Raw genomic sequence first — 19,421 nt, 5'->3', positions numbered from 1 at the left:
TGAGGTTAAAAGAGCTTATCTCGGAGTCACCTCGTCTGGGTAAATGGTTAGTAATTAACTCATGTAGATTATATCGGTGCCAGAAAGTCTGACTAAAAATGTGTATTGAGTTCCTTGTATCATGTTGTGGGTGGAGTTAAGCCATTGTTATTTTATTACTGACTGTATATAAGAAGCCTGAGTTTACCATTAAAGGCTATTCGTTTGGAACCAGAGAACAGAGCTGTGTGTCTCGTTTTCCTGGGGGAAATCCAATGGGTCCTGTCTGCTGGATTGTGGAGTGTCGATAAGCTGTCGTGGGTTGGTGGAATGGAATATCGTAATGGCGTTAACCCCTGACCGTTACAGAACACTTATCCACATACATGAATAAAAAACATCTTCAAATTGTGTGTCATTGGACTACTATAGACAACTTCTGCTGGCAATATGATACCCTTAGACATAAGCTGAGGACACAAGGTATAATAAATCCTCAATGTACGTGTTCTCTACATGTTTCGCAGCAACAACCACTTCTTCAGGAGGAATTATATAAAGTACAATCTGTAAGAGAAACATAATAACTTAATGACACTTTTAACCACTTCAGCCCCGGAAGATTTTTCCCCTTAATGACCAGGCCATTTTTGCGTTACTGCACTACGTGGCTTTAACTGACAATTGCGCGGCCGTGCGACGCTGTACCCTAACAAAATTTACATCCTTTTTTTCCCACAAATAGAGCTTTCTTTTGGTGGTATTTTATCACCAAAACACGTGATATAAACAAAAAAAGCGTCAAGTTTGAAATAAACAACAACAATATTTTATACTTTTTGCTATAATTATCCCCCAAAAAAATGGAAAACAAGGAATTTCTTCATCAGTTTAGGCCAATATATATTGTTCTACATATTTTTGGTAAAACAATTGCAATAATCGTACATTGATTGGTTTGCGCAAACATTATAGTGTCTACAAAATAGGGGAAAGATTTATGGCATTTGTATTATTTTTTTTTACTAGTAATGGTGGCGATCTGCGATTTTTAGCGGGACTGCGACCTTGCGGCCGATAGATCGGACACTTTTGACACATTTTTGGGACCATTGACATTTATACAGTGATCAGTGCTATAAAAATGCACTGATTACGTAAATGTTGATTGTGTAAATGTCCCTGGTAGGGAAGGGGCTAACACTAGGGGGCGATCAAGGGGTTAAATATGTTCCCTAGTGAATATTTCTAACTGTGGGGGATAGGACTGACTAGAGGAGGAGGGAGACAGATCGCTGCTCCTAATTAGTAGAAACAGATGATCTGTCTCTTCTCTCCTGTCAGAACAGGGATTTGTACACACACAAATCCCCCTTCTGACTCTCATGCCCACGATCGCAGGTGGCCGACGGACATTGTGCCCGCTGGCCACACGCATTTGGTCCCGAGTGCGTGCCTGCTATCGCTCTTAAAGGTGCCAACATACATCTACAGTGATTTGCGGGAACGAGTCGATTTTCCGCAGTATAATGATGGCGGCTGGTCGGCTAGTGGTTAATAGCATGTAAAATAATAACAATGATGGGGGAGGTGGTTACTAAATTGCTTACCCAATATGAACAGCACTCGACGACAGTCAAGGCAGGGGCACCAGCCTTGGTCTCCCGCATGTTGGACATGGGGAGCAGATGAGCGTATGAACCAATGTATCACTCAGCTGCTGAAAAAAAGTATTGTATAGCCGGTGTGCAACTTATTATAATAAGTCCCTTCAGAAAAGAAAGCAGAGAGAGGGAGAGGGAAGAAGATGGAGATAGCTGTTTAAACAAGAGCCTCAGAAGGACTTAGGAATGCTGCTATTAGATTGTACATTCTCACGATCAAGGCTTTCCTAACCCTCTTGTTTTGAATTGTACTGTAACTATACTATCAACTGTTAAATTATATGGTACAAATACCATACAGACCATTTTGCAGTACTAAGCTACAGCACTGCCGATACAGCAGCTGGAAGATGTAAGTACAAAGTTGTATTTCTTGTGTGCATTAAACCCAGAACATCAGCATTACAAAACCAAATTTCTATCACTAAGTCGCAGTGCTGCCAAATAAATGTTATGTAAGAGCACACAGATGAGCTCTCTCTTCAACAACTGCTTAAGCTAAAATCTGCTAATCTGCAATACATTTCTATGAATAAAAATGTTCATTCACGTTGCTCATGCTGGTTATCGGTGAAGAGTGACTGCACATTACTTTATGCTTTCCCTTTTTTTTCCCAGTGGATGGCATTCAAGCATGTAGTTCAGCGTTTGTTGAAAATTCTGCAAGCAGCATTTCCCCCTCTACAGAGACTCCTGCATTGTCCAATGTATCCACCCCCACCCAGGTAAAGGGTAGAAAATCCAGCCTGGTGAGCATGAACAGCGAGTTGTCTAGTTCTTCAGAAAGCTTGCCGTCGGCAAAGATCGCGAATGGTAAGTCAACCTTCAAACCTAAGGGAAAACCAACTACTGTACACAATGATGTTTTATGATGCCAATCACACAATTAATAAAATGAGAACAGTCTAAATACAGAGGGCCATATTCTGAGTAAATCTCCGCCTGCTGCGCTTAGGGCGCTGTCCCAACTTACTGGAGCAGGTGTTGTATTCCCCAACCACTTGCTCCATAAGTTGGGACAGCGGAGTGTAAGTGTCCCGGCGTAGCCTGGCGGATCTCCAAGGGGGCGGCTTCTATTCAAATGAAGCGCGTCCCCGATACAAAAGAACTGGGCATGCGCCGGGCTGCAAAAAGCCCAGTGCGCATGCTCCAGTTCTCGGCGGAAAACGTCAATGACGCCGACGTGTGCGTCATTGACGTAAAGTCGTATGCAAGAACGACTTACGTAAACGACGTATCTGACGAAAAAACACGACGGGGACCCGACGCCATCCGTAACATGGCCTACGCGAGACTTGCGGAAACTTACCCCTCATATAGCAGGGGTAAGTTTCCGCTTACGCAAACGACGTTAGCGACGGTTACGCGACGCGAACTCGTTCGTGAATCGGCGTAGAAGGATCATTTGCATATGCAAATGACTCCTTCATGTAAATGCCATCTAGCGGCGGCCGGCGTCATTGCATTTAAGATCCGCCAGTGTAAGTGACTTACAGATGGCGGATCTTAAGTGTATCTATGCAAAAATGATTCTAAGAATCAGGAGCATAGATACACGGGTCAAAAAAGGGAGTTACGATGGAGTATCCTGAGTTACTCCATCGTAACTTTACTCAGAATATGGCCCAGAAACAATTGGACAAAATGATTTAATCTCCCAAAGATTAATTTAGATACAGCAAACCCACCCAAGGTTCAAATGAGAGTTTTGCAGGGAAAATTTGCTTTTTGGACCACAAATTGAAATATAATTTTGATTTTCTCAATGTGTTATTGTTTTGCGTTGAGCAGGTATCAGAAGGCATGAACAGCTTCTAGCAATTTTTATCATTTTGTTTTGTCTTTCATGGTTATAGTTACAGCTAACTGGTGGGGAACAAAGCGTATTGACTATGCTTTATATTGTCCTGATGTGCTCACTGCCTTCCCAACTGTGGCATTGCCTCATCTTTTCCATGCCAGCTACTGGGAGTCAACAGATGTGGCGGCCTTTATTTTGAGACAGGTAAGACAGCATTTATTAAAACAGAACATAGTTTTGAGTTTCGTTAGTTGGAAAGCCATCTCTAGACAAGAAAAAGTGCCTTTTTAACTTTTACTATATCGTTTTAATTATGCCTATTTGCCATTTTCTTTATACCATTAACATCTTGTTATTGAGAAAGTTTTTTTTGAGTAATTACTGAACAAATCTTAAGTGATGCAAATGGTAATCAAATATAAATGAAAAAACAAAGAATAAATGAATCTATTAAATTGATTTATTCTTTGTTTATTAATTTAAATTTGAATTAAACTGTCAACTGCATCTATGGCTTAGCTGAAAAGGACAATCATCTTCCTAGTTGTTGAGTTCCGGTTTAAAAAAAAATCTGTGATGAGGGATCTACTGTTTATTGTGCACAGTGACTAGTTTGATGCTCAGAATTTGAACTTCGGACAAAAAGCAGGAAACACATCTAAACACATAAATGCAAAGTGTTTCAACTTCCAAAGGATTTGTATTTCTTTTCAACCTATGATCCAGACATTTCTGTCATACAACACTGCAAGGTCCTGCGACCTCTCTGCAGAATACACTGCTGATGAGAAATTCTCTAGCCTGTGAACAGACAATGAACGAGTCAGCACACTAATGAGGTCATAGCGCTGCTCTCCGATTCTTTCTGGATGCGCTCACTGTTAGATAGACAGCATTGTGCAATTTAGTAGAGTTGGATTGACTTGCAGTATCCCCATCCTTCCAGTTTTATGTGCTGCTGCGAGACCCATTACATTACTTTTTCTAGTACATAACATGATTTAATATTTAATCCATATCTGGATTATATGGTGGCTATTTATATGTGTATGTACATAGATGCACACAGAAGGAGGATGTTGCATGAGAAGGGTTTCAATTCCAAATACACATACAACTACAGTCTCTGACAGCCAGTTGGACAGCAGATAGAGCCTATGCCAACCCATTACAATTAGTGGACCTCACAGGAGTCACAAAGCAAAGAGGTGAGAGTAACCTACATTTTACTGCAATTATTGACAGGAGACACTTTGACAATCTCCCAGCACTTAGTGATATAATACTTATGACATGTCAAGTGCTCTAGTGCTGGGTGAGGAGGTCTTACCTTCTTTGGAAACTGGCCACTGCAGTTTGGGAGGTCTGATACACTTGTGCCTAATAGGACTCCTGCTATTGTCTCTATAGGGACCTTCTAACACCTGCTAGTACACCATCATTCAGCTCTTGTGGCATTCTGCTCACTTTCACTTTAATGCTTGTCCCTGTTATTATTTTCTGTGCTGTCACAATCACATTATGCTTATCAAGGGCTGTATGTGAGACTGAGTTTCTGCAAATGTGCATGCCATTTGTACTCCTATTGTGCAGAGGCCTGACTCTGTGTACTTCTGTCAGTACAACATAGTGATCTTAGGGAGCTGCATGGGCTCCAGTGGTCCTAAATAGCTCATATAGATGGTGTCCCATCTGAGGACACTGACGTGCTGCACGTGGCAAATGTACAGCTGGGTCTGGGGGTCTCATACTGTAACTTTTCATGCTGCTGTCTGTGGTGCCTTAGTAATGAAAGGCCATTGATCATTTCTGCAATACAGGACTCTGCATGTTACTTTGTGGGTAATGCCTCTTTATGTACTGTGTCCTATGGGGACTTAGGGCCAAATCCTCAAAAGAGATACGACGGAGTAACTGCTGTTACTCCGTCGTATCCCTGGTCCTAACTATGGAACTGATCCACAGAATCAGTTTCCCATAGTTAGGACGAAGATCTGACATGTGTAATTGAATTACACTGTCGGATCTTAGGATGCAGTACCGCATCCGCCGCTGGGGGCATTTTGCGTCGAAATGCCGCCTCGGGTATGCAAATTAGGACTTTCGGAGATCCACAAAGCTTTTCAGCTTCGTTTTTTCTCCGTAAGTTTTATTTTGCAAACGCAAAATTAGGGCTGCTTTTACAAGGTGTAAACTGTTTACACCTTGTAAAAACAGACCTTTCTTGCTAGCGACGCGATTTTTTTTAAATTTTAAAAATTTTTTTTGGTGCCGTATCTTTTTTTTTACCCGACGCAACTTTATTGTCCCGTCGCGATCCACAAAGCCCGGCGTAGAGTAATTTCGCGCTATGAACGTCGGGAAAATGACGTCATGAGCATGCGCAGTACGGCCGGCGCGGGAGCGCGCCTCATTTAAATGTGAATCGCCCCCTGGAGAAGAGGAACGCCTTGCGCCGGCCGGATTTAAGTTACACCGCTCAACGCTACGTTACGCCCGCTGGCTGAGGATTTGCCCCTTAGTCACTGACCATGTCACTGATTGTGAGTATGTTTTCTTGATAGTGTCTCTCTCTGTACTGTTAAACAGCAGCCTAAGGTGGCTTGTTCACACATGCAATTACCCCTCTTGCTGTGCAGTGGGTTGTGAATGGTCTTTGTTGATAATATGCACTATGGGGCAAATCCTCAGCCAGCGGGCGTAACGTAATTTTTCCTATTTAAGTTACACCGCTGCAAAATTTCTACCTAAGTGCCCGATCCACAAAGCACTTACCTAGAAATTTTGAGCGGTGTAACTTAAATCCGGCCGGCGTTCCTCTTCTCCAGGGGGCGATTCACATTTAAATGAGGCGCGCTCCCGCGCTGGCCGTACTGCGCATACTCGTGACGTCATTTTCCCGACGTGCATAGCGCGAAATTACGTTACGCCGGGCTTTGTGGATGGCGACGGGACAATAAAGTTGCGTCGGGTAAAAAAAAAGATACGGCGCCAAAAAAAAAATTAAAATTAAAAAAAAATCGCGTCACTAGCAAGAAAGGTCTGTTTTTACAAGGTGTAAACAGTTTACACTTTGTAAAAGCAGCCCTAATTTTACGTTTGCAAAATAAAACTTACGGAGAAAAAACGAAGCTGAAAAGCTTCGTGGATCTCCGTAAGTCCTAATTTGCATACCCGAGGCGGCATTTCGACGCAAAATGCCCCCAAGCGGCGGATGCGGTACTGCATCCTAAGATCCGACAGTGTAATTCAATTACACATGTCGGATCTTCGTCCTAACTATGGGAAACTGATTCTGTGGATCAGTTCCATAGTTAGGACCAGGGATACGACGGAGTAACAGCAGTTACTCCGTCGTATCTCTTTTGAGGATTTGGCCCTATGTCACTATTGTAGAGCAGCCTCTGATTCTTTGTCACACATTTACCTTGTTGTTCTGCAGTAGTTTGTAAGTACAAACTACTACCCCGTGTTCATTATGTCTCACTGCTGATGTTGTACAAAGGACTTCTCATGGATTCTGTTTAAATATGCCACGATGGTGGCTTACATCAACCATCAGGGAAAAACTGGTTGAATTGCTAATTATAAAGAAGTGGATCTGCCTCTGACCTAGGAAAGAATTTCCTGACCACTCTGTGAAAACTTGGTAATTGTATTCCTCAGTGGTCGACATCCGGTCCCTGCAGACTTTTCCTCACTCTGAGGTGTTTAAAATCTCTGTAGTGGTTGGGGGACATCTTATGGGACCCTTTAAGTTTCCAAGTTTGGCCAGAAAGTGGGCTGAATTGTCTCCAGGCTCAAGGATACCCTAGCCTTCACAGTAGATATTCTGTTGACTCCCTAGGTTCAGCTCTTTCTAACTTACACTCTCTGAGCTTATTTTCTCCCTGCATCCTATCTAGGATTCTTAATTTTCCCTATCTCACTCCTGTATTTCCTCTGGAAGTTTTCTTTCCTCCATTTGGCTGAGGTACACGCTGTTCAAGTTTATCTCTCAGCTTCTACTCTTCAGGTTGTCTAACTCTCTTAGACCAATTTCAGGTAGAGGGTGCTTATAAACCCTTCCTTGATCTGCTGACACATGAGCTTGGTAGCATTTTGGTTGCTCACCCCTTAGTTGGACTGCTTTGTATATATCAATCTGTGTCCTGTACTGTATGACAAAGAAAATATGACTTTTGATTTGCCAGTAAAATTAATGTCTTAGAGTACAGTACAAGACACTAGTCCCTCCCTTCTGTTTTTTTTTTTAATCTCCCTATTCAGTGCTACAAATATTATTCTAGTTGTCAGTGGGAGAGTTTATTAAGGGACGTCAATCACGTTGAGACACCAATCATTTACATAAAACACGCCCCCCTCATCCTCATTTGAATTAAGCGCGCTTACGCCGGCCCCATTTACGCTACGCCGCCGTAACTTAGGAGGCAAGTGCTTTGTGAATACAGCACTTGCCTCTTTGACTTAAGGCGGCGTAGCGTAAATACGATACGCTACGCCGCCTGAAAGATGCGCCCATCTACCTGAATCCAGCTAACTGTGTTCTTTATCTTTATTTAATGGATTTCACTAGTAAAAATCTTGTTTTAATGGTCTTATATTCATTAAAAAGTACATGTATTTTTTAATACAACTAGTAGAAAGAGTAGATTTATGACCTCATCGGTCTACTGCTGTCCTTAAATGTCCATTCACTTGCTTGGAATGAGCTGTATTGCTTAACTGCAGTACTGAAAAAGTCAGGTCATTAGCCAACTTTTGGTACCTTGTAGTGCAAATCTCCAGGACTGAATAGACAGAATCCATTGGCAGATGATAAGACAGCTCCAATATATTTCTTCTAGCTGGGTATTTTGCTGCCTGGCTGTAGTAAAGATTTATTGGTATTGTAAACAATTATTTCATTATTAAAAGGTTTCTATATATGCCTCCTAACCATTGTAGTGCAAGCCTCCTAATAAGTTACAGGGACTGCATGGCATTGAAGAAGGCATGGCAGGTTTAAAACTGGAGCTGTAATTTGTATAATGAGCACTGTGAATTAAGGGGCTCCAAAATAGGTTAATAATTATTTGCAGGTTTCTGTTTTTTTTTGCCATTTAATTCTAGTACAGGCTTGCTTTAACCGCTTCTGGACCAGCCGCCACAGTTATACTGCAGCAGGTTGGCTCCCCTGCATGAGCCGTCGTAGCTGTAAGTCGGCTCTTTAAAATGCCTATGGCGTGTCCCCAGGATCCGATGTGAGTGCCTGGTGGGCGCGATTACCGCCTTGCATTTGCAATTGTTCGTGACAGAGCGAGAACCAGGATCTATGTGTGTAAACACATCCCGGTTCTCTCAGGGCAGAGGAGAAAGATTGTGTGTTCATACTTAGTATGAACACCGATCTCTTTCCTCCCCTAGTCAGTCCCACCCCCCCACAGTTAGAACACACCTAGGGAACACAGTTAACCCCTTTATCACCCCCTGGTGTTAACCCTTTCACTGCCAGTGACATTTATACAGTAATCAGTGCATTTTTATAGCACTGATTACTGTACAAATGTCACTGGTCCCAAAAATGTGTCAAAAGTGTCCAATTTGTCCACGGCAATATCGTAGTCCCGATAAAAATCCCTGATCGCCACCATTACTAGTAAAAAATAATAATAATAAAAATGCCATAACTCTATCCCCTATTTAATAGACGCTATACATTTTTTGCAAACCAATCAATATACGCTTCTTTTTTTTATTTTATTTTTTACCAAAAATATGTAGAAGAATACATATCGGCCTAAACTGAGGAAAAAATGTGTTGTTTTTTTTTTTAATTGGGATATTTATTATAGCAAAAAGTTAAAGATATAGGGGCAGATCCACAAAAGGATTACGCGTAATTTTAAAATTCCTGCGTCGTATCTTTGTTTTGTATCTACAAAACAAGATACAATGGCATCTCGGAGGGATCCGACAGGCGTACGTCTTAGTACGCTGTCGGATCTTAAGGTTCAATTTTTTGGCGACCGCTAGGTGGCGTTTCCGTAGAATTCCACGTCGAGTATGCAAATGAGCTATTTACGGCGATCCACGAACGTACGTCCGGCGCATTTTTTTACGTCGTTTTTCGTTCGGCTTTTTCCGGCGTATAGTTAAAGCTGCTATATGGTGGCGTACTCAATGTTAAGTATGGCCGTCGTTCCCGCGTACAATTTTGACATTTTTACATCGTTTGCGTAAGTCGTTCGCGAATAGGGATTTACGTAGAATGACGTCACCGTCGGAAGCATTGGCTTTTTCTGGGTTAATTTCAAACATGCGCACTGGGATACCCCCACGGACGGCGCAGGCGCAGTTCCAAAAAAAGTCGTTTACGTCGGGTCACAACGTATTTACATAAAACACGCCCCCATTACATCCATTTGAATTCCGTGCCCTTACGCCGCCAAAGATACACTACGCTGCCGTAACTTACGGCGCAAATTCTTTGTGGATTCGAAATAAAAAAAATAAGTTGCGGCGGCGTAATTCTTCTGGGGCGGAAGTGGTTAAAGCCCAACTGAATTCACAGTTTAAATCAGTTAAATACCTTCTAGGGGGCATCAAAGCCAACAGGTACTCAGTGTCTTATCATTCCATTTCTTTCTAAAGCAGCTAAAGAAGAAGTAAGGCCTGGTCCTGCCAGCAGTCAAGGCACCCTTCAAAATTATGGACAATCGCGAGGCACTTTCCAAAATTATGGAGTGTCTTGAGGTGCCCCATTATAAAATTTAAAAACTGTTCTAATAGTTTTACAGAAAGCAGCAACATCAACAAAAGTAGGACACCCAACCCTAGAGGTGACTTATTCTTCCAAAGAAAATACACTTCTGCACACTGGTACCGACTAGTATTTCATAGTATTCCAATGTTTTTCTTCTCCCTCAGTTTTTCTCCATCACTTAGCTAATGAGACCCCTAAGCTGATGGAGAGAGGCAAGGGAGGGTCAAACAAGGATGCAATGCACTATCTACTGAGGATGTCATTAGTCATTAGGAGGTTGGCAGCTAGAAGGTTGTAATGGTGTACAATATAACCTGTGGCTTTGTGTAACTAAAAGGCGGGTTTCATCCACCCACCCACCGGCTCCTATACAATTTTGGGGCAATTTTTAGCCATTTGGCCAAGGCACCCCTGAACAAAGCTCAAGGCACCCTGGTTGAAAAAGGCTGCTGTAGAGAAGGACCCTCCTTCTTTCTGTGAAATAAGTTGTCTCTCTGCAGAGGCATGAGCTGCTTTAGAAAAAAAAATCAACTGTAAGATATTAAACACCTTTTGTTTTGATGCATTTAGAATGTATTTAGCTAATTTAAACCTGCGAGTTCAATTAGGCTTTAAGATTTAATAATAAAAGCCCATAGCCCATAGCCGATGGTGTTTGTCTGCGGTATGAGGGGGGCTCTATATTTTGTGCCCCTAATCTGTGAACTTGACTGGCAAAGAAAATTGAGTATCTATGGATCTGTTAAAAAAGTTCAAGCAAATAAATATTTTATGTGCCTTAATGAAGTAAATCTAAACTGGTGCTATTTTAATTTTTTTACTTTAATGCATTAAGGTAAAAAAAACTTCCAGTATCTGCTTCCCCCCCATACTTACCTGGCCCCTCTTTTGATCCAGCACTGTGCCAGAGAGCAACATTACTACTCAGACACAGAGGCAGCAGTGGAAACCATTAGCTCCTACTGCTATCAATAAAATCCTGTGAGCAGGGGGCGGGGCTGAACCACACTGTGTGTGTCAATAGATGCCCAGAGCCTGACTTGGGACCAGGCATCTGTTCCCTTAGCAAGCGCTTGCTGTGGGGGGCAGACACAGAAGAGACAGAGCCAAGAGTACTGGCGGGAGACTCCAGAATAGGATGTTAAAAACCATGGAGTAGAACTTACTAATTTGTTATTTTAATTTAAAAAAAACTGAGTCCTTATGCCTTGTACACACGACCGGTTTTCACGACGAGAAAACTGCCATTTTTTATATTGGTTGTGAAAACTGGTCATGTGTATGCTCCCTAGCAGTTTTCTCGACTTAAAAAACTGCCCCAAAAAAATTTGAAACCAGCGCTCTTTTTTCTCGTCATGTTTCCCGTCAGTCTTTTTCTCGTCGAGAAAAACGGTCGTGTGTATGCTTTTCCAATTGGAAAAAAATTGTGCATGCTCAGAATCTAGCATGCAGCCCAAAAGCAGCCCAAAGGGTGGCGCAATTTGAAAGGAACTTCCCCTTTATAGTCCCGTTGTACGTGTTGTATGTCACCGGGCTTTGGTCAAGCATTTTCTTTTGCATGAACGTGCGTATGCAAGTCAGGCTGGAGAGGAATCACGTCGGGGAAAAAAATTGTTTTTTTCCTGCCGAGAACAATGGTCGTGTGTACGAGGCATAAGAACCACTTTAATGTAGACCAATGGTCTACAAGTGCTACAATTCACTAAATTTATAATGTTCGTTTGCTAAATGAAACGTTCAGCTGCTACTGCATCAGATCAAAGAATGAACACTTCTATTTTACTGTCTGTAATTTATGCAATGTAATGAAAATAACTACGTGTTAGACACCACATTCCAGATTACTCTTGTATATCTGCCTAAAGAGTTTAATTATTGATCATCTTTCAGCTGGGATTCATTTGTCTGCAGCACAGGCATGTTATGACATCAACATTCCCTTTAATCAGTCTTCACTGTCTTTCAGCTGATGAGGTATGAGAGTGTGCAGATACAGCAGAAGGAGGGCATTGACACGATGAATATGAGCCCTTCCAGTCGGCAAGAGAAATGGCTTCGAAAGAGGAATCACGTCAAACTGCGTGTATGTTGCCCACACTCACATCTCTAAGTGAATTTTGTTTTTCTGCTTTTTCTTAAAGATTGATTATTATGTTCAGGCAACAACTAAAATTCTGCTGATACAGAACTGGTAACCATAAATTTCCTTTCTTGATGCCAATACATTTCAGCATACATGTGGTAATGGCTCCACTTGTCTACCTATGCTCAGGACCAATGATAACTATAAGGGCCTACCCCATTCTTGTAACTAAAATCTAGTGAAGCAGGATGGAGCACGTATTCTGACATGTAGTGGTATCAGCAAAGAAGAACTACAAAGGTGTAAAAAGTATTAATTCAGTCTTATGGAGCCAACATATACGTAATAAGTAACTAGACACATGAGAGGGATGATGTTCAAAAAAGGTTTAATTAGTGCCCAAATTAAGAAACATGGAAATGGTTCTGCTCAGAAAATTTTCAGAAAAGCAAACATTATAATGGTCCATGAACTTATGGCATTTATATATTTCCTCTGGGGTAACACCAGTAAAAGCTGCTCATAAGGCTGCGATTCCTTGTGTCGAATGGGAATTTAGAAACTTCTGGGAGAACTTGCTGTTAGCCCTATATATTAAAGCAGTAGTCAACTCACTTTTTTTACTTGTACCTACAGGAAAGCCTATAATAAGGCTCACCTGTAGGTGTAGTTAATATCTCCTAAACTTGCACTGCTTAGGAGATGTTCACACTGCATGCAGCCGGTGACGTCACCGGCGCACCCTGCTGGTCCTTCAGGGTCTGTGCCGTAAATTAGGGCTTCGATGGGCATGCATGGGAGTGACATCATTGCGGGTCCAGGCCACTCATGTACCCGAAGGCAAACTTGAAAGGAAGACTGGGTGAAGTTGGAAGCCATGTCAGCGGTGACAGCATGCCGCTGGAGAGCTTCGACATTACCTTGCAGGATATTATTTTTAAGCTGTGGTTTACTACTGCTTTAATGGAGATCTATGGTCACAACATACTTTCATTTAATAAAATTAGCTATAGCAAAGGTAATACTAATACAAATGATAGTTATTTTTGACAACTCAAACTTAAGATTACTTGACAAATCTCCTTTCATGTTGCTGAGTTCTGCCATTCTGCTGTCCAAGTCATTTAAAGTTGGGGAAAATTATAAATTAGTGCATCCTCTTGCTGCGCTAGCAACCACTTACCAATACTGTACTTCCTGGCCTCTAACCTGTGGCCACGTGGCTTAGAAGGGCAATAATGGAATTTTTCTTATGTTCCAGCCCTATATAAGTCAGAATTCAAAGTAGCAGATGGAGAGATCTGGAGTAGGGGGAGCTGACAGAGAGTTTTCAAGAAGATAGTTGAGGTTGAGGCTACACTATATACAATGCTGTTGAAAAGTGCTTTATACGGTTCAGTGTGATATAAACAGTGAGGCCTCGTACACACGACCAAGTTTCTCGGCAAAAACCAGCAAGAAACTTGATGGTTTTTTTTTTGCAGAGGAAACCGGTCGTGTGTAAATTTTTCGACGAGGAAACTCGACGAGCCAAAAAGAGAGCATGTTCTCTTTTTCCTTGATGGAAATGAAGAAAATTGGCTTGACTCGACGAGCAAAATCATGTATTTCGCCCGTCGAGTTCCTCGGCCGTGTGTACGAGGCCTCAGTGTGTTGGAGGGACCTGGAGTAGATAGTGAGAGCTGACAGAATAGGGTTGATTTTACAGCAGCAACTATCTCTTTCTGCACAGATACAATGGGGTTGATTTACTAAAACTGGAGAGTGCAAAATCTGATGCAGCTGCGCATGGTAGCCAATCAGCTTCTAACTTCAGCTTGTTCAATTAAGTTTTGGCAAAAAAAACAGGAAGCGGATTGGCTTCGATGCAGAGCTGCACCAGATTTAGCACTCTCCAGTTTTAGTAAATCCTACCCCAATGTATTTGTGCAGGAAGAGATAGTTGCTGCTGTGAAGTACTATATACAGTGCAGTGGTGCTGTACCCAGTGCTATACTGTACCACATTAGAGTGAATTTCAGTGAGATGGGTTAAGTTAGTGTGTACATACTCGTGTTTACTATTCTGTATTGTGCTACTTTACAATTTGTAAATTGCACTGTGGTGGACTACATAATATTGTGTAACCCCCTCTGTTTCACGGTACACACAAAAAGGATTTCCTAAATGTCATGGCTGCTATGCCTCCAGTGCAGTAAATCCAGGCACCAGATTTTATAAATATAATGGTAGCTATGGCAAACAGGGGCACACAATAAGGGGTTCTTGGGAGCACACCACTGTTGTGCACAAATATGTAGTGACGTAACACACAAAGGAGTTTTGCCTCTACAATTTTGCGAGAAATTTGGCAAAGAGTTCAGTTTCTCAGAGTGGAGCATTGCGGGCTACTTCTTGGAAGAAGACAACACCCATATATTGGAGAGAGGTGAAACATCCCCCTTGAAGCTGCCCCAGATGTTTGAAGATCACTTGAGGTTTTCTTAAAAATGGTCCACATCTTACCGTCTCTGACAGAAGTATATAAACGTACAATTGTAGATATATATGTGCCTACATGATGATGCTGTTTATGGGTTTTATAGTTATGAGAACAACTCTTTGACCATAAATACATCTGTTTTTTTCAGAATGTCACAGCCAATCATCGAGTCAACGATGTGATTTCGGTGGAGGGTGGTTTGCAGGTTCTGGTTGGTCGATTTATGTACGGCCCTCTGGACATGGTAGCCTTGACAGGAGAAAAGGTACTTGCCACATATATGATCTACTTTTCAGCCACAGCAAGTAGATCCTAACATCTGCATCATCATAAACTTTAAACAATACTACTGCTATACCTGTTAATTTTCTATGTATCAGTAACATCAGTGTACCATGGCTGCATCTTCTAAAGTTCAATATTCTGTGCTTAGCTTCAGTAAATAGAAGGGGTGCATTCACCAATTACATGCCAAAAGCTCAATGGTGCCACTTATTATGTCTAAAGACCCATTAAAGAATGTTGGCAAATTTGGTTCGGATATGTAACAAAGGGACTTTTGGATGTGTATGCACACACTTTTTTAATTACACAAAGATTTCATGCCTGATTTGTCAAGGGGTTATTGCATTTGCATAGTATTGGAGTTTTAGGCACTGCTTTAGTGAATAAGCTTGCTATATTGTTTTTTCAACTGCTTCCCACCATGCACACAGATTCACTCTTTCTCCAATGGGGAAATACACCCCACAGCAAGGGAAGGTCAAACAGGGAAGTAGGGAGACTTACAACGTCCTTGCAGATCCCCTTACATACATACAGTATCTAATACATTGACATCTTTACATATAATGTATAACTGTTCATTCTGATAGGGGTGACTGGATCAAAAGATTGGCTAAACATCATAGCAAATCATTTGGAAGATACCACAACTAGCATGTATGAATTATTAGCTGTGCATTTAGTTGTTTGCCTGGAGTTCAGCCTGACCTAGATGAAATTAGGAGCGAACATAGCTGGAACAAATCATAATTGCAATTTGAAAAATAATCTTCAAGTTGATGTCAATTATTTTTTTAGTCTTTAGAGAAAAACTTCATGACATTTAAAAATATTTCAAGAATGTTAAATTTTTGTCCTGTTTAGGTGGACATGCTCATTATGACTGAGCCATCTAGTGGAAGATGGGTTTACTTTGATACTGAAATATCTAACAGCAGTGGGCGAGTCTCATACAGTGTACCAGAGGATAAGAGACTGGGTGTAGGAGTGTACCCCATCAAGATGGTTGTAAGGTGAGAGCTTTCACAGACAGTACATATGGCCATCGGTTATTGCCAAATGGTATAATATATTTCACTAAACAGCAATAAGGCATCCATGCTATAAAATGCAAATGGTATCTAAAGTCAAAACTTCATATTTATGTGTTTCCTTATTACTCTCTAGGGGTGATCAGAGCAGTGCACAGAGTTACCTCACAGTGCTACCCCCGGGAATGGAGTGTGTAGTTTTTAGCATTGACGGATCATTTGCAGCCAGTGTTTCCATCATGGGTAGTGATCCGAAAGTAAGAGCCGGAGCAGTGGATGTAGTCAGGTGAAGTATTCTGTAACAATACTGCCAATTAAAGTCTCTTAAAATTTGGTTTTGGCATACATAATGCTAAAAATCTAGATTTTATACAGAATCCAGAAACCAAGGTGATGCAAGATAAAGAAACAAGACTCTCTTCCCTTTCTCATATGTGTAATATTTTTTTTTTCAGGCACTGGCAAGATCTTGGTTATCTAATTATTTACATCACTGGTCGCCCAGATATGCAGAAACAAAGAGTGGTCTCCTGGTTATCCCAGCACAACTTTCCCCAAGGGATGATCTTCTTTTCTGATGGACTTGTACATGACCCATTGCGCCAGAAGACAATATTCCTCCGAAATCTCATGCAAGAGGTATAGAACATAATCGTCTGTGTGCATACACACAGAGAAGACTTAGTAGACACTAAGGAGAGAGCGAGAGAGAGACAGGCACAGCAGGACAGGAGATGCTAGGAAGATCCTACCACTGTGATTGGCCGGGGCACGAAGTAGCATCTGTAGCTGCCTACAGGATCTTTACTGGTGCAAAAGACAAATCATAAAAAAACATTAGACTCCCAGTTGGGGGAATCAGTCACAAGCCCAAGTAACACCCTGTAGCCAGTCAATATGTCCCAGTGCCATCACAAAAAGGATATGCGGCTGAAAACAAAAAGTGAAAGGGGGGAGCAAAGGGACTTCAAAAAAGTACAAAGCACAAGATCAATCATAAAAAGGACAAAGCATAGTCATATTTCACAGCACCACTTTGCTCTAAACAGTAAATTATACTGACATAAAGATTAGCCAAGTACACACCAGGAAAAGGACACTCCCAAAGGTCTCTTTATTAAAGTGTATTTTTTTGGTGCGGGAAGCAGGAGAGTTAAGTATATAATATCTAATAATTGTCCGTTAGATTTATTATTAAGTGTTTTAATTTAGCCAAAGAATTGCTTTCAAATTATGTTAGGCTTATTTGAACTTTCACTCTCCTGCTATATAAGGCCCCATTCACACCTCCGCGACAAAACGCCCGACGCCGGACGCTCGTGCCGCTGGAGGGGAGAATTCCCATTGCTGTCTATGAGATGGTTCACATCTCATAGACGCCGTACGCCTGCCACCTGAAAAAGAGTCCCGGACCCTTTTTTTCAGGCGGCATTGGCGTTCGGCCATACAAAACAATGGGAAGACTTTGTTAAAAAAAATAAAAAAAAATAAAAGTTACACACTCGCGGAAAAATACGCCGCGTACGCGGCATATCTTGTCACGGTTACTGCAGCCCAATCCCCCAATGCTCCAATCAAGATTCTGTTGCTTAAAAGCACCACAAACTTTTAAACCATATTTTTCTTTTTCCAGTGTCACATCAAAATTAGTGCAGCCTATGGATCAATGAAAGACATTTCTGTATACAATGTGCTTGGACTGTCATCTTCTCAAATCTTTATAGTTGGACGTGCAGCTAAGAAGTATCAGACTCAGTGTCAAGTAAGTATGTACTGTATGTAGATGTAAAATTTCTTGTTAAAAAATTTGAAATCCAAAAATCATACCCTCTCCACTCCTCTAATGCACATACTGGTCACTCTCATACCCTCTGCACCTGTCGTTTGCACATACCACCCACTGTCATATGTTCTGTACTTCTATTCTGCTAATGCTGCCCTTTGTCCTACGCTCCGGAACTCCTCTTCTGCACATACCATATTTCCCTCAAACCCTCTGCATTCCTCTCCTGCACATAAAGTATTGCTTGCTAAAACACTTCAACATTTTTCATAATATCCTCAGCCTTGCAAATTCTGAAGAAGGTACACTATTGCGAGTAATTATTAAAAATAATATATTCAAAGCAACTATACATTAAGCTTAATAGAGGTCCTTAGTGTACAGGCCTTTGCGTTATTAAAATATGACATGTACATTTATAGCAAATGTGTCATAAAAATCAAATTTTGTTGATTATAAGATAAATTATTGCATATATTACTCTTTAGAGAGACAGACGTATATTCAGTGTATATTCTGGAGATATGTTTCAATAGACCTAATATATATTATCTATGTTCCATGTCAGTTTGTTAGCGAAGGATATGCTGCTCATTTGGCCTCATTGGAATTTAGCCACCACTCCCGACCTAAGAAGAACAATTCCAGAATGATCCTAAGAAAGGGCAGTTTTGGCTTACATACTCAACCTGAATTCCTGAGGAAACGAAACCACCTCCGGAGAACTATGTCTGTTCAGCAGCCGGAACCACCTTCCAGCAACCCCAAACCAGAAAGAGCACAGAGCCAACCAGAGTCTGACAAAGACCATGAGCGTTATTTAAATCCACTTTCATGGGTGAGAAGTGCAGGCTACAAGTTTGAGCCCTCACCTTAGTGAAGACATAGCATAGTGGAAATAGGTGAAAGAACAGACAAGTTGTGCAAAGTGGAAACAGCAATATGATGGATCTGTGGTAGCTTCCAATGAGATCCTTCCCTTAACTCGATTAAATGACAGTAGACAGAGACTGTGGTATATCATGTATTTGCTGGATAAAGATGTATTGTGGATGTGGCACATTCCTCTGACTTCAATACACCCCCTTACCTATATCACCATGTTTGTCAGTGGCAGCACTGCTATACAGATTACATTGAAGCTTGTGAAAAGAAGAATAAAGAGCACTATTTGAAGTGGAGTTTGTAACGTAATTGAATCATCAATGTTACACTAAGCTTATTGGTTTTTAGTTTCTGTTTCTATGTAGATTTGGTGTATACTGGCATAATACAGAACAGATGATTGATCTCACCTTTAAATGAATCCACTGGTTTTAAGATAAATACATTTCTCAAGAATTAGGCCTCGTACACACGACCGTTTTCCTCAACAAAATCCATCAAGAAACTTGGTGGCAGAGCTTTTTTGTGGAAAGTGCTCGTGTGTATGTTTTTCGTCGAGAAAACTGTTGTGGATCTCAAGGAGAAAAAAAAAGAGAACAAGCTCTCAATTTCCTCGTCGTGTTTCTCGTCAGGCTGGTTTACGAAGAGAAACACCTTTGTGTGTATGCTTAAAAACCTGCGCA

General features: G+C 41.3%; 1 protein-coding gene across 1 annotated transcript in view; it reads left to right on the top strand.

Moving 5' to 3' along the window:
- Positions 1 to 19,034, top strand: part of PITPNM3 (PITPNM family member 3) — a 762,997-nt gene extending 743,963 nt beyond the window's left edge. Inside the window, exons 11-19 of the mRNA XM_040338476.1 lie at positions 2,262 to 2,456; positions 3,500 to 3,648; positions 12,156 to 12,272; positions 14,903 to 15,019; positions 15,904 to 16,052; positions 16,207 to 16,356; positions 16,526 to 16,709; positions 17,704 to 17,832; positions 18,422 to 19,034. Coding sequence (XP_040194410.1) covers positions 2,262 to 2,456; positions 3,500 to 3,648; positions 12,156 to 12,272; positions 14,903 to 15,019; positions 15,904 to 16,052; positions 16,207 to 16,356; positions 16,526 to 16,709; positions 17,704 to 17,832; positions 18,422 to 18,730 — 1,499 coding nt within the window. The 3' untranslated portion in view covers positions 18,731 to 19,034. The remainder of the gene's footprint in view (positions 1 to 2,261; positions 2,457 to 3,499; positions 3,649 to 12,155; positions 12,273 to 14,902; positions 15,020 to 15,903; positions 16,053 to 16,206; positions 16,357 to 16,525; positions 16,710 to 17,703; positions 17,833 to 18,421) is intronic.
- Positions 19,035 to 19,421: the final 387 nt, after the last annotated feature.

The sequence above is a fragment of the Rana temporaria genome, chromosome 2 (assembly GCF_905171775.1).
Source record: "Rana temporaria chromosome 2, aRanTem1.1, whole genome shotgun sequence".
NCBI classification, from domain to species: Eukaryota; Metazoa; Chordata; class Amphibia; order Anura; family Ranidae; genus Rana; species Rana temporaria.
Note: the sequence above shows the minus strand (reverse complement) of the source record. Positions and strands in the feature narration are given on the sequence as shown.